The sequence below is a fragment of the Scyliorhinus torazame genome, chromosome 22 (genome assembly GCF_047496885.1).
Source record: "Scyliorhinus torazame isolate Kashiwa2021f chromosome 22, sScyTor2.1, whole genome shotgun sequence".
NCBI lineage: Eukaryota > Metazoa > Chordata > Chondrichthyes > Carcharhiniformes > Scyliorhinidae > Scyliorhinus > Scyliorhinus torazame.
The window spans coordinates 30668803-30681311 of NC_092728.1; the positions used below are offsets into that span (position 1 = coordinate 30668803).

General features: G+C 49.9%; 1 protein-coding gene across 1 annotated transcript in view; it reads right to left on the reverse strand.

Annotated features, from left to right (window-relative positions):
- Window positions 1-1748: 1748 nt before the first annotated feature.
- LOC140398986 (coiled-coil domain-containing protein 120-like) overlaps window positions 1749-12509 on the reverse strand; it is a 197520-nt gene continuing 186759 nt past the window's right edge. Inside the window, exon 10 of the mRNA XM_072488013.1 lies at window positions 1749-2081. Coding sequence (XP_072344114.1) covers window positions 1870-2081 — 212 coding nt within the window. The 3' untranslated portion in view covers window positions 1749-1869. The remainder of the gene's footprint in view (window positions 2082-12509) is intronic.

The following is a 12509-nucleotide window of genomic DNA, read 5'->3' on the forward strand; positions in this document are numbered from 1 at the left end:
TTCCTGGTGTGCCAGGTTCATAACCTGGTACTCCCTGTCCTCATAATTGAAGCACTGTTAGCGTTGGCGATACTCTGCTGTGTAGTGCAGACTATGCGTCTCCGGAAATGGAGAAGGAGAGCCTACCGCGCTCGTACCCCGGTATATCGGATCAGATCCCCTATATTCGGTTATAACCAGACCCCTGACCCCTGCGACCTATAACACGATAATAAAGAACATGCACTTGTGTTTTTCTGTAAAAACTTGTCATAAACAAAAAAATGTATGATCCTGAGCTTAACTGCCAAGCCACGAAAGAGTATATTAAATGTTGTGATTGTTGTTGTATGTTTTAGGAAGATAGGATAAGGCAATGTTTAGTGAGCATAGTGTATTTAGGTAAAATTAGAAGTTCCAAGTTTTTATTTTTTTGTAAATGCATGCCCGTGCCTGACATAGCGCCCTAAGAATTGTTAAGGTAAAAAATTTTGGTGCATAGCTAGGGTCAGAGTAGTGGCCATGTAGGAGGTGTCCCCCCGGTCAGGGAACGGAAAGGACAAAATTTATGTGATCCTTCACGCTTCGCGTTAGGATCACAAGGAGGGTTGGTAGCCACCTAAAATGGCTGATTTCCGATTAATTTGGCCAAAACCTGATGTAAAATGGCTAACGGAAAAGGCTGATGGGAAAAGCAACCAACAGGGCACAAACGGACAGCTGCAGACAGAACAGCATATTCGGCTCTGGGGAAGTCGGCCCAGATCGATACCTGCAACCATTAGTAGCACATCAACCCAGCCATCTGCAGTTTAATCGGCGATCCCCGGGAACAATTGCAACAAATTAGCAATTGAAAGCCGATCCAGACCTCTCGGCGGCAGCAGTGGCCGAGACAAAGACAGGTGAACGACCACCCCCCCGATCAAGGGGTCGCCCCATTATTGGAGCATATCGAACCCAGTGATTGGGACCAAGTCCAATCACTTGGGACCAGGGTCAAGGTCCACCCCGAGAGGCGGGAAGCCCCTGGGGACTATAAAGATAGGGGCCAAGTTCAGATCGACCCTTCTCTCCCTTCTTCTCCTGCTCGCAACCTTCGCAAGAACCATCGACAAGAAACCGTAAATTTGACTCCAGCGATCGCTACCAGATAGAGACTCCTAGCCATCGACCTGTATCAGCCTTTGAATCCTGCAGGCCAGACCCAACTCGATAAGCCATTCGTTTCCCTGACCTGGTGGGCCATTCCCAAAGTTAAGTATTGGCCAGTAGTGGTAGGTAGTAGTCTAGAAAGTAGGATTATTGTGTAAGTATTTATTGCTGTATATAATAAATGATCATTGATTTAACATTTACTAAGCGGTGTGCTGTCTTATTAATCATAACTAGAGCTTGAACCACGTGGCGGTATCAGAAAGATACCTGGCGACTCGTGAGCAAAGGTGACAGAATTAGAGCTAATAAAACTAAGGCTAATAAGAGCAACACATTTCAGGGTCATCTAGACAAATATACGAATAGGGTGGGAATGGAAGGATATGGGCTCCGTAGGTGCATACAGTTTTAGTTAAGGCAGGTTGGAAGGCCGAAGGGCCTCTTCCTGTGCTGCATTTTTCTTTGTTCTTGACTGTGGTCAGGTTGTGTCTAGAGTCTGCTGCAAGTCGATGGGATAGGCCCAGGCTCCCATTCGGTTGGAGTTGGAGGAGACCAACAAGATGGTAAAAGTGCAAAAGCACATGGCTTTGTTGCAAGGCATGGAGGCGGCCTTTTAAATGAACAAAACTGTTTATTAATTAACGAAAACACTGAAGGGTCACTGTGATGTCTACTAAGATTACAGGTGGATATGATGGTCAAATACAAACAACAATAATTAACTATTATTAATTACTGTTGACAGGAGCTGCTCGATCTGTGACTGCTGTTTGTGCCTGCTGTCCAGCTTGTATGCCTCTGTGCTGTCCCGGTTCCATGTCTCACAGGTGGTGTGTCTTCCAGTGATGTCCTCCTGTCCCCACGCCACCTGTGGTCGGATGCTAGAATATGTCCTGTCTCCCATGAGGTTGTCTTCCAGTAATGTTCTCCTGTAGCCACGCCACCTGAGGTCAGATGCTAGAATTGTAATCCATGCATGCAGGCACAAATGTTCACATACAGTTTGGTTATTATGTTATATACACAAATGATATTCTACATATCATTACAGCACGTATTTGCTCACCTTAAAAGTTTGAATGCTGATGTGGTGTTTCTGCAGGAGACTTATTTGTGGGGTAGGGACCTGTCATGGGAGTGTCTCTTTAAGAAATGTTTTTGTCTTAACACATGGCTCAGTGATGTCATTGTGGGTGGCAGATCGGTGGTGTTTTTTGCACCCGAGGAATAAAGATTTTTATTTTTTCTCCCATGACCACCAGATAAACTTGTGCATTGACTTTCTTGGGGTGAGTCTCTCCTCCCTTTGGTGGAGAGGGCGGGGTATTCGGCGATTGCGGTTTCAGACCATGCCCCACATTTTGTTGATTTGGCTTTAGAGTCAGGTCCCTCCATAGGGTCTCCATGGTGGAGATTGGATACTGCTTTGTTAGTGGACAAAAGATTCTGCGAACACATGTGCACCATTGTCCCCATGTAAATATGTAAAATGTAAAATGTAAATATATTACATTTATTAAGAGTGAGCTTATCTCACCTTCTATGTTGTGGGAAGCCCTTAAGGTGGTTATTAGGTGGGGGAGATCATTTCCTATGAAGTGCACATGAAAAGGACTATGGGGGTGGAGATGCAGAGGCTGGTGAACTCCATCCTTGTGGACCTTCAGTACTCGCTTGCCCCAAATCCAGAGTTGCTGGCGATCAAGAAAAAGCTGCAGACACAATTTGAATTATTATCAATGGGTAAGGCAGTGGGCCAGCTGCAAAGTTTGAGGGAGGGTATTTTATGAACACAGGAGAAGGCCAGTCGCCTGTTAGCTCATCAGCTGAGGTGGTAGGAAGCTTCCCAGGAGACTGTACATATAAAGGCCTCGAGGGGCAGTTTGGTTTCCGCCCCTCCTAAGGTCAATGCGACAATGAAACATTTTACTGGGATCTCTATAGATCAGAGCCCTCGGCGGAGAGTTCGGCCATCATGGAGTTTTTTGGAAGGGTTATTCATCTCAGTGGTAGAGAGGGAGAGATGGGACGAGATGAAATCCCCATTGCTCCCTGGCAAAATTATGAAATTCATTGGACTGTGTAGTGATATCATGGTTGTGTTGTAATCCCATCGTGATCACTAAGGCCTTTTTTAAGAGAGTAGGCAGGAGTATTATGGGGTTTGTGTGGGCGAATAAGACCCTGAGAGTAAGGAGAGGGTTCCTGGAACGCAGTAGGGACCAAGGAGGGTTGGCGCTGCCAAACCTGGGGAGCTACTACTGGGCAGCAAATGTGGCGATGATCCGCAAGTGGGTTATGGAGGGAGAGGGGGCGGCATGGAAGAGGATGGAAATGGCGTCCTGTAAAGGAACGAGCCTGGGGGCGTTGGTGACGGCACCACTGCCGCTCTCGCCGACAAAGTATACCACGAGCCCGGTGGTGGCGGCAACGCTAAGGATCTGGGGCCAGTGGAGACGGCACCGGGGTGCAATGGGAGCATCAGTGTGGTCCCCGATCAGGGGTAACCACCAGTTTGTCCTGGGGAAGATGGACGGAGTTCCAGAGCTGGCATCGGGCTGGGATTGGAAGAATGGGGGACCTGTTCATCGACGGGACGTTTGCGAGCCTAGGGGCACTGGAGGAGAAGTTTGAGTTACCCCCGGGAAATGCCTTTAGATATATGCGGGTGAGGGCTTTAGTGAGGCGACAGGTGAGGGAATTCCCGTTGCTCCCGGCACAAGAACTTCAAGATAGGGTGATCTCGGGTGTATGGGTCGGGGAGGGCAAGGTGTCGGAAATACACCAGGAGTTGAAAGAAGAGGGGGAAGCGCTGGTAGAAGAGTTGAAGGGTAAATGGGAGGAGGAGCTGGGGGAGGAGATCGAGGAAGGTCTGTGGGCTGATGCCCTAGGTAGGGTTAATTCCTCCTCCTCGTGTGCCAGGCTCAGCCTGATACAATTTAAGGTGGTCCACAGAGCGCACTTGACGGGGGCGAGGTTGAGTAGGTTCTTTGGGGTAGAGGACAGATGTGGAAGGTGCTCAGGGAGCCCGGCGAACCATGTCCATATGTTTTGGTCATGCCCGGCACTGGAGGGGTTCTGGAGAGGAGTGGCAGGAGCAATATCTCAGGTGGTGAAAGTCCGGGTCAAGCCAAGCTGGGGGCTAGCAATATTTGGAGTAGTGGACGAACCGGGAGTGCAGGAGGTGAAAGAGGCCGGCATTCTGGCCTTTGCGTCCCTAGTAGCCCGGCGAAGGATCTTGCTAATGTGGAAGGAGGCGAAGTCCCCCAGCCTGGAGGCCTGGATAAATGATATGGCTGGGTTCATAAAGTTGGAGAGGATTAAGTTCGCCTTGAGAGGGTCTGCGCAGGGGTTTTACAGGCGGTGGCAACCGTTCCTAGACTATCTCGCGGAGCATTAGAGGAAGGTCGGTCAGCAGCAGCAGCAACCTTGGGGGGGGGGAGTGGAAGGGACGTCCTGGGAGGGGGGGAGGGGGGGGGGAAAGGGGGGACTGCCTGGGAGGGTGGATGAGCAAGAGATAACATGAAGGGTTGGGGAAACTGGCACGTACGTGTGAGGGCCAGTGTACAAAGCTGTGTAAATATATCATTTTGCCATGTATATATCTTGTTCTGCGCGATTTCTCGTTTTTATTTTGTTACGGGGGGAGGGGGGGTTATTGTTTGTAAGGGAGAAAAACTGTGTTAAAAAACTTTAATAAATATATATATTTTTTAAAAATGGTTGTGTTGTAATTCACCGATTGACCACTAGGAGTCTCATTAGTATATAAGTGAATGTTAAGAGTCTGGTGACCTCAGACTGACTAGGGAGCTGAGAGAGAGGTTGCTTGTGCATGGTCATACTGTTATTCATCTGTTGTTTTGTATATATTTGACCCACAATGTTAATAAATCATGTATAGCTACACCTACAAGTGTTCTTGAAATATAAATCAGGCCATCTGGCAAGGAAGGACATTACATGGTACCGGGGCTGGATAGTATTAAACACTGAGAAAAAAAACTATTGCATCATCGAATGAAGCCTTCCACAAGGTCCACAGAGATTTGAAGATTTTGCAGACTGCAAGAATGAACTAAATGGAGTCGTTGAAGCCACCACTGAGTCTCAGATTTCATAGTAATACGGATAGCAACTGTGTTTAAACAACACTGTAATCTGTTTGTTACTGCAGTAAATTTAGGAGATCAATCAGATTCACGTAAAGTAATGATGCTCCTAACAGCAGCAGGTCCCATAGCAATTGCTGTGTTTAATATGTTTGAATTTGCAAATGATAAAGATAGTAAACATTTTAATGAAGTAAATCGAAGATTTGATGAACATTGTACCCCCAGAAAAAATGAAATTTATGAACGCTATGTATTTAGATCACATTTACAGAAGTCAGGAGAATCCATAGATCAGCTCATCACTGATTTAAAGTTAAAAACTAAAACCTGTAATTTTTCTACAGTGGAATCTTGCACGATTCGGGATCAGATTTGGTGTGAATGAGAATAAGCGGAAGGAACGATTGCTGAGGGAATCGGAGCTGCCTTTGGGACAAACAGTTAAGATTTGTCAGGCTCACGAGCCAGCAGCACAGCATTCTGAAATGTCTCTCACTAATGGCGGTGTTTTCTTGGAAGAAATTACTCCGGTCTTCAAAAAAAGTGGGAATGTTTTTTTAAAAGGCGGGAACGTTCCTGCAACTCCTCACACACCAACAAACAGGTTAAAGATGAGGACAAATTATTTCTGTGCAAAAGATGTGATCAAAGGCACAAATTAAGGCTCAGAATTATTACTCTAAGCTCAACCCCAGATCAGTCAGCACAATGGAAGACACAGTCTCAGTGATGAAACATTATTGTTTGTTGGAGTAATAACAGACAAGAATAATTTTTTGGAGACATCAAAAAATTCTCCAGCACTTTAAAAAAATGTAAACTGATACTCCATTTAAAATAAATGAGGTTGATAAGGACAAATGGTTGCTACCACTTGATGTGAACAGTACAGTGGTCCAATTGAAGTTAGACACTGGTGCCAAAGCCAATTTAATCAGCATGACTGATTTTAAAAATCTATAAATTCAGCCAATTAGAAGAAATCACAAAATATCTCTGAGAGATTATAATGGTTCAAGCATTCAATGTTATGGTGCTTGTGACCTGAGTGTGGGGTGAAGAACACCGTTTATTCTGACCCATTCTGTATTGCATCCGGGGGCTTGAATTCATTATTAGATGATCAATCCTGGAAAGAATTAGTTCGAGTGCAGTTGGTATATAGCATCCACAAAGGATTGCATTAAATATTTGTTAAACCAGTTTTTTAAATTTTAAAGAAAAATATTGATACTGTTAGACTCACAGGTAATGATATCACATTACTGATTATAATGTATTAATTTATTCCTTCTAAAGAAAGGGGATGGAGTGATAGCATGGTTGTGTTGTAATTCACCGACTGATCACTAGGCGTCTCATTGGTATATACGTGAATGTTATAGTAAGGTGACCTCAGAATGACTAGGGACCCACAGTTACTGTTAATAAATCATTTATAGCTTGAGCTACAAGTGTTCTTGTAATATAAATTAGGCCATCTGACAAAGATCAGATGGAGGGTTCAGCCATGATGGAGTTTTTGGATGGTTATCCATTTCAGTGATGGAGAGGGAGAGACGGAAAGAGTTGAAATCCCTGTTGGGCCCTGACAAAATTATGAAATTCATTTGGCTGACGCAGGCGGGTAAAGCTCCTGGCCCTGATGGATTCCCCATTGAGTTTTATAAAGCGTTTGCGGGACAATTGACCCGTCTAATGTTAGATATGTTTATTGGCTCATTTTCCTGGGGTTTGTTGTCCGGTATAATTGCGCCGGTCGACTTCTGGTGGCGGCCACGGAGGAGTAGGTCACACATTTGATAGCTCCTGCCTGTAACGGACGTTTGGACCTTTTTCTCCCGTTTTTTTCCTGGATTTTATTGGATGAATTGGTGGAGAGTGAGATGGTGAGGAGAAGTCCCCCTCCAGTGTATGGAGAATTGGACCAGAAGTGGCCGTGTGAGAAGACAAAATTTTACAAGAAAGACGCGAGCAGAGCCAGCAATGCGGGAAGACATGGCGGAGAAGCAGGGCCGCGGGGAGATGGCACAGTGGTCAACGGAGCAGCTGGTGAAATATTTTGAAGAATGCTTCACCAAGCTTAAGAAGGACACACTGGACCCGATCAAGGCTTTGATTGATCAGGTGGTGATCGACTTGATCAGCTGGTGCCGAATTAAGAAATCCACGGACGTGTGATCCAGGTGAAGAAAAAGGTGTCCGAGCATGAGAAATACATAACCGTGTTGGAGACCAAGGTGGAGATGATCAATGACCGCTTGAAAAGAATGCAGGAGAAGCTGGAGGACTTGGAGAACAGATCCAAGAGGCAGAATCTGAGAATCGTCGGCCTCCCTGAAGCCAGTGAGGGATCGGATGCGAGGGCCTATGTGACGAACATGTTGGAGAAGTTGATGGGGGCTGAGGCGTTCCCTCGGCTCCTGGAAGTGGATAGAGGACACCGAGCCCTCGCGAAGAAGTCCCGAGCGAACGAGCTGCCAAGGGCGATGGTGGTATGTATGCACCGGTTCCTGGACACGGAACACATTCTGCGGTGGGCCAAGAAGGAGCGGAGCAGCAGGTGGGAGAATTGTGAGCTGCGCATTTATCAAGACCTGGGCGCGGAGTTGGCCAAGAGGCGAGCCGGGTTTAATCGGGCAAAATCGGCCTCTTTAAGAAGGGGTTCGGGATGGTGTACCCAGCGCATCTGTGGGTCACATATGAGGACCGGGAATTCTACTTTGAAACACCGGACGATGCTTTGACTTTCATCAGGGAAAAGAGACTGGATGAGAACTGAAGACACTAGCATTGGAGAGAGTATTGCAATGGTGATTTGTTGACAATCACTTTTGTGCTGGTTTGAGTAAGTAGTGTTATGTGCAATGTGGGGTAGCTTCGAGGTCGAAAGTGAACTTTGTTTTACTGAGAGCTGGATGGAAGGGGGGTTCTGTGGTTGTTTTTTCCCACTGTCTTTTCTGCTGTTTGTTTAATGGGGATTGTGATGCTTTGAATATGTTTGTCGACTTCCGGTTGTGGCGATGCGGAGCTAAGCCGCACGATTCGGCAGCTCCCACGATTACGGACTTTTGGGCTCTCCAGAGGAGCCCCAACGGGAATTTTTTGAAGACGTCGCGTGTGGGAAGGTGAGAGCAAGGTCCCCCTTCACTGTATATGGAACGGACAAGAAGTGAGACGGCCAAAAAAGCGGCGTTGGAGCAGCGAGAGAAGCGAGGAAAGAAAAACAAGATCGCGGCGGCCGGAGATAAAGTGGAAGGCGGGCCGGAGCTGCAAGAGTTTATTAAGCGCTGTTTTGAGGAGCTGCGGAAAGAGATGCTGGCGCCTATGCTGTCGGCGATTGAAGGATTAGGGATGACCCAGAAGGCCCACGAGGTAAAGATCCAGGAGGTGCAGAAAAAAGTTAATTAGAACGAGGGTGGGATCTTGGGCCTGGCGGTGAAGTTGGAGGCGCACGAGGCGCTGCACAAAAAGTGGGCGGAAAGATTCGAAGACCTGGAGAACAGGTCGAGGAGAAAGCATCTTCGGATCCTGGGTCTCCCTGAAGGAGTGGAGGGGGCCGATGCCGGGGCATATGCGAGCACGATGCTCGAGTCGCTGATGGGTGCGGAGGCCCCTCCGAGGCCTCTGGAGCTGGATGGGGCACATCGGGTGCTGGCGAGGAGGCCCAAGGCTAACGAGCCGCCAAGGGCGATTGTGGTGAGGTTTCACCGTTTCACGGTCAGAGAGAGGGTCTTGAAATGGGCCAAGAAAGAGCGGAGCAGCAGCTGGGAGAATGCGGAGATCCGAATCTACCCAGACTGGAGCACGGAGGTAGCAAAGAAGAGAGCGGTTTCAACCGGGCCAAGGCGGTGCTGCATCGGAAGGGAGTGAGATTCGGAATGCTGCAGCCAGCGCGATTGTGGGTCACATTCAAGGATCAACATCACTACTTTGAAATGCCTGAGGAGGCTTGGACCTTTATCCAAACTGAAAAGTTGGACTCAAACTGAGGGTTTGTGAGGGTGGGGGGAATGTTCGATGTTTGTTGTAAACAGGGTGTTAATCACGCGCAGGAAATGGTCCACGGGTTGGGTGATGGATGGGGATGGGGAAAGGGACCGGGTGAGAAGACTGTGCGAGACGGTGGGCGCCGGTGCTGGAGGGAGGGGAGGGTCGGGGATGGGGGAAATGAGATAAGGCCGCGACAAGAGCTGCGCCAGAGGGGGTGGGGCAGGCTTAGGAAAGCGCGGGCTTTTTCCCACGCTAGGGAAGGACGGAGGGAGGGGGGAATGGAGGAGCGCACACTGATTGCTGGGGAGGGGAGATTCCCACATGGGGGGGTCAATGGGACGGCGGGGGAAGCCGGGGTCAGCAGGAGTCAGCTGACTTACGGGAGTGTTATGGGGGGAGCAAAAGAGCTAGACATGGGTCTAGCGGGGGGGTGGGGGGGGGGGGGGGAGTGGGGGGGTGGTGGAGATAGGGTTGCTGCTGCATTGGCCGAGGGGGAATTGGACACAGAAGAGGTGGTCGGGGCGGGGGTCCCCCGCCTGGGGGACTGGAGAGTGAGGGCGGCGCGGGCACAGAACTGGCCTAGAAAAGGTGATGGCTAGTCGGCAGGAGGCGGGGGGGGGCCCAATCCAGCTGATTACGTGGAATGCGAGGGGCCTGAATGGGCCGGTAAAGAGGGCCTGAGTGTTCGTGCACTTAAAGGGACTGAAGGCAGACGTGGTCATGCTCCAGGAGACACATTTGAAGGTGGCAGACCAGGTCAGGTTAAGAAAGGGATGGGTAGGGCAGGTATTCCATTCGGGGCTGGATGCGAAGAACAGAGGGGTGGCAATATTGGTGGGGAAGCGGGTGTTGTTTGAGACCAAGAGTATTGTAGTGGATAATGGAGGTCGATACGTGATGGTGAGCAGTAAGTTGCAGGGGACGTGGGTGGTATTGGTAAATTTATACGCCCCGATCTGGGACGATGCTGGATTTATGAAGCGCATGTTGGGGTGCATTCCAGACCTGGAGGTAGGAAGCTTGATGGGTGGGGATTTTAACACGGTGTTGGACCCAGCACTAGATCGCTCCAGATCTAGGACCGGAAAGAGGCCGGCTGCGGCCAAGGTGCTCAGGGGGTTTATGGACCAGATGGGGGGAGTGGATCCGTGGAGGTTTGCCAGGCCGTAGGCCAGGGAATTTTCTTTTTTCTCCCACGTGCACAAAGCCTACTCCCGGATAGATTTTTTTGTTTTGGGCAGGGCGCTGATCCCGAAAGTGGAGGGAACGGAGTATTCGGCCAGAGCCATTTCAGATCACGCCCTGCACTGGGTGGAACTGGAGTTGGGAGAGGAGAGGGACCAACGCCCGTTGTGGCGGTTGGATGTGGGACTGCTGGCAGATGAGGCGGTGTGTGGGAGGGTGAGGGAGTGCATTGAATGGTACTTGGAGGCCAACGACAACTGGGAGGTGCGGGTGGGGGTGGTATGGGAGGCGCTGAAGGCGGTGGTCAGGGGAGAGTTAATCTCCATCAGGGCTCATAGGGAGAAGATAGAGGGCAGGAAAAGGGAGAGGTTAGTGGGGGAGATTTTAAGAGTGGACAGGAGATACGCAGAGGCTCCTGAAGAGGGACTACTTAGGGAAAAGCGAAATCTCCAGACAGAGTTCGACCTGTTGACCACAGGGAAGGCAGAGGCACAGTGGAGGAAAGCACAGGGGGCGACGTATGAGTATGGGGAGAAGGCGAGTCGGATGCTGGCACACCAGCTCCGTAAGAGGGTGGCAGCGAGGGAGATAGGTGGAGGCAAGGATGGAAGGGGAACTACGGTGCTGAGTGCGGTGAAAGTAAATGAGGCATTCAAGGCCTTCTATGAGGAGCTGTACAGATCCCAGCCCCCAGCGGGGGAAGAGGGGATGCGACGATTCTTGGACCAACTGAGGTTCCCGAGGGTGGAGGAGCAGGAGGTGGCTGGTTTGGGGGCACCAATTGGGTTGGAGGAGCTGACAAAAGGTCTGGTGAGTATGCAGGCAGGGAAGGCCCCGGGACCGGATGGGTTCCCGGTTGAGTTCTATAGGAAGTACGTAGACCTGTTAGCCCCGTTGCTAGTGAGGACTTTTAATGAGGCAAGGGAGGGGGGGACCCTGCCCCCGACAATGTCTGAGGCGACGATCTCTTTGATCCTGAAGCGGGACAAGGACCCACTGCAATGTGGGTCGTACAGGCCGATCTCGCTCCTCAACGTGGATGCTAAGTTGCTGGCAAAAGTGCTGGCTACGAGGATCGAGGACTGTGTCCCGGGGGTGATTCACGAGGACCAGACGGGATTCGTAAAGGGCAGGCAGCTAAACATCAATGTGCGGCGGCTCCTAAACGTGATAATGATGCCATCGGTGGAGGGAGAGGCGGAGATATTGGCAGCCATGGACGCGGAGAAGGCCTTTGACCGAGTAGAGTGGGAGTACCTCTGGGAAGTGCTGCGGAGGTTTGGGTTCGGGGGAGGGTTTATTAGTTGGGTTAAGCTCCTATACAGAGCCCGGGTGGCAAGTGTGGTTACGAATCGGCGGAGGTCGGAGTATTTTCAGCTGTATCGTGGGACGAGGCAGGGGTGCCCCCTGTCCCCCCTGTTGTTTGCATTCGCAATTGAACCCTTGGCCATGTCATTAAGGGAGTCTAGGAAATGGAGGGGGGTGGTCCGAGGGGGTGAGGAGCATCGAGTGTCGCTTTACGCAGATGACCTATTTCCTATTGCTGTATGTGGCGGATCCAGTGGAGGGGATGGTGGAGGTCATGCAGACTCGAAGGGAGTTTGGGGATTTTTCGGGCTATCAGCTTAATGTCGGGAAGAGTGAGCTTTTTGTAATACAGTCAGGAGACCAGGAAAGGGGGATAGATGATCTACCGTTGAGGAGGGCGGAAAGGTGCTTTCGGTACTTGGGGATCCAAATAGCTAGGAGTTGGGGGGCCCTACATAAACTTAATCTGATGAGGCTGGTGGAGCTGATGGAGGAGGACTTCAAACGATGGAACATGTTGCCGCTCTCGCTAGCGGGTAGAGTGCAGTCGGTCAAAATGGTGGTCCTCCCAAGGTTTCTTTTTGTGTTCCAGTACCTTCCAATTGTAATCACCAAGGTCTTTTTTAAGAGGGTAGGCAGGAGTATTATGGGCTTTGTGTGGGCGAATAAGACCCCAAGGGTAAGGAGGGGGTTTCTGGAGCGCAGTAGGGACAGAGGAGGGTTGGCGTTGCCAAATCTGGGTGGCTATTATTGGGCAGTCAACGTGGCGAT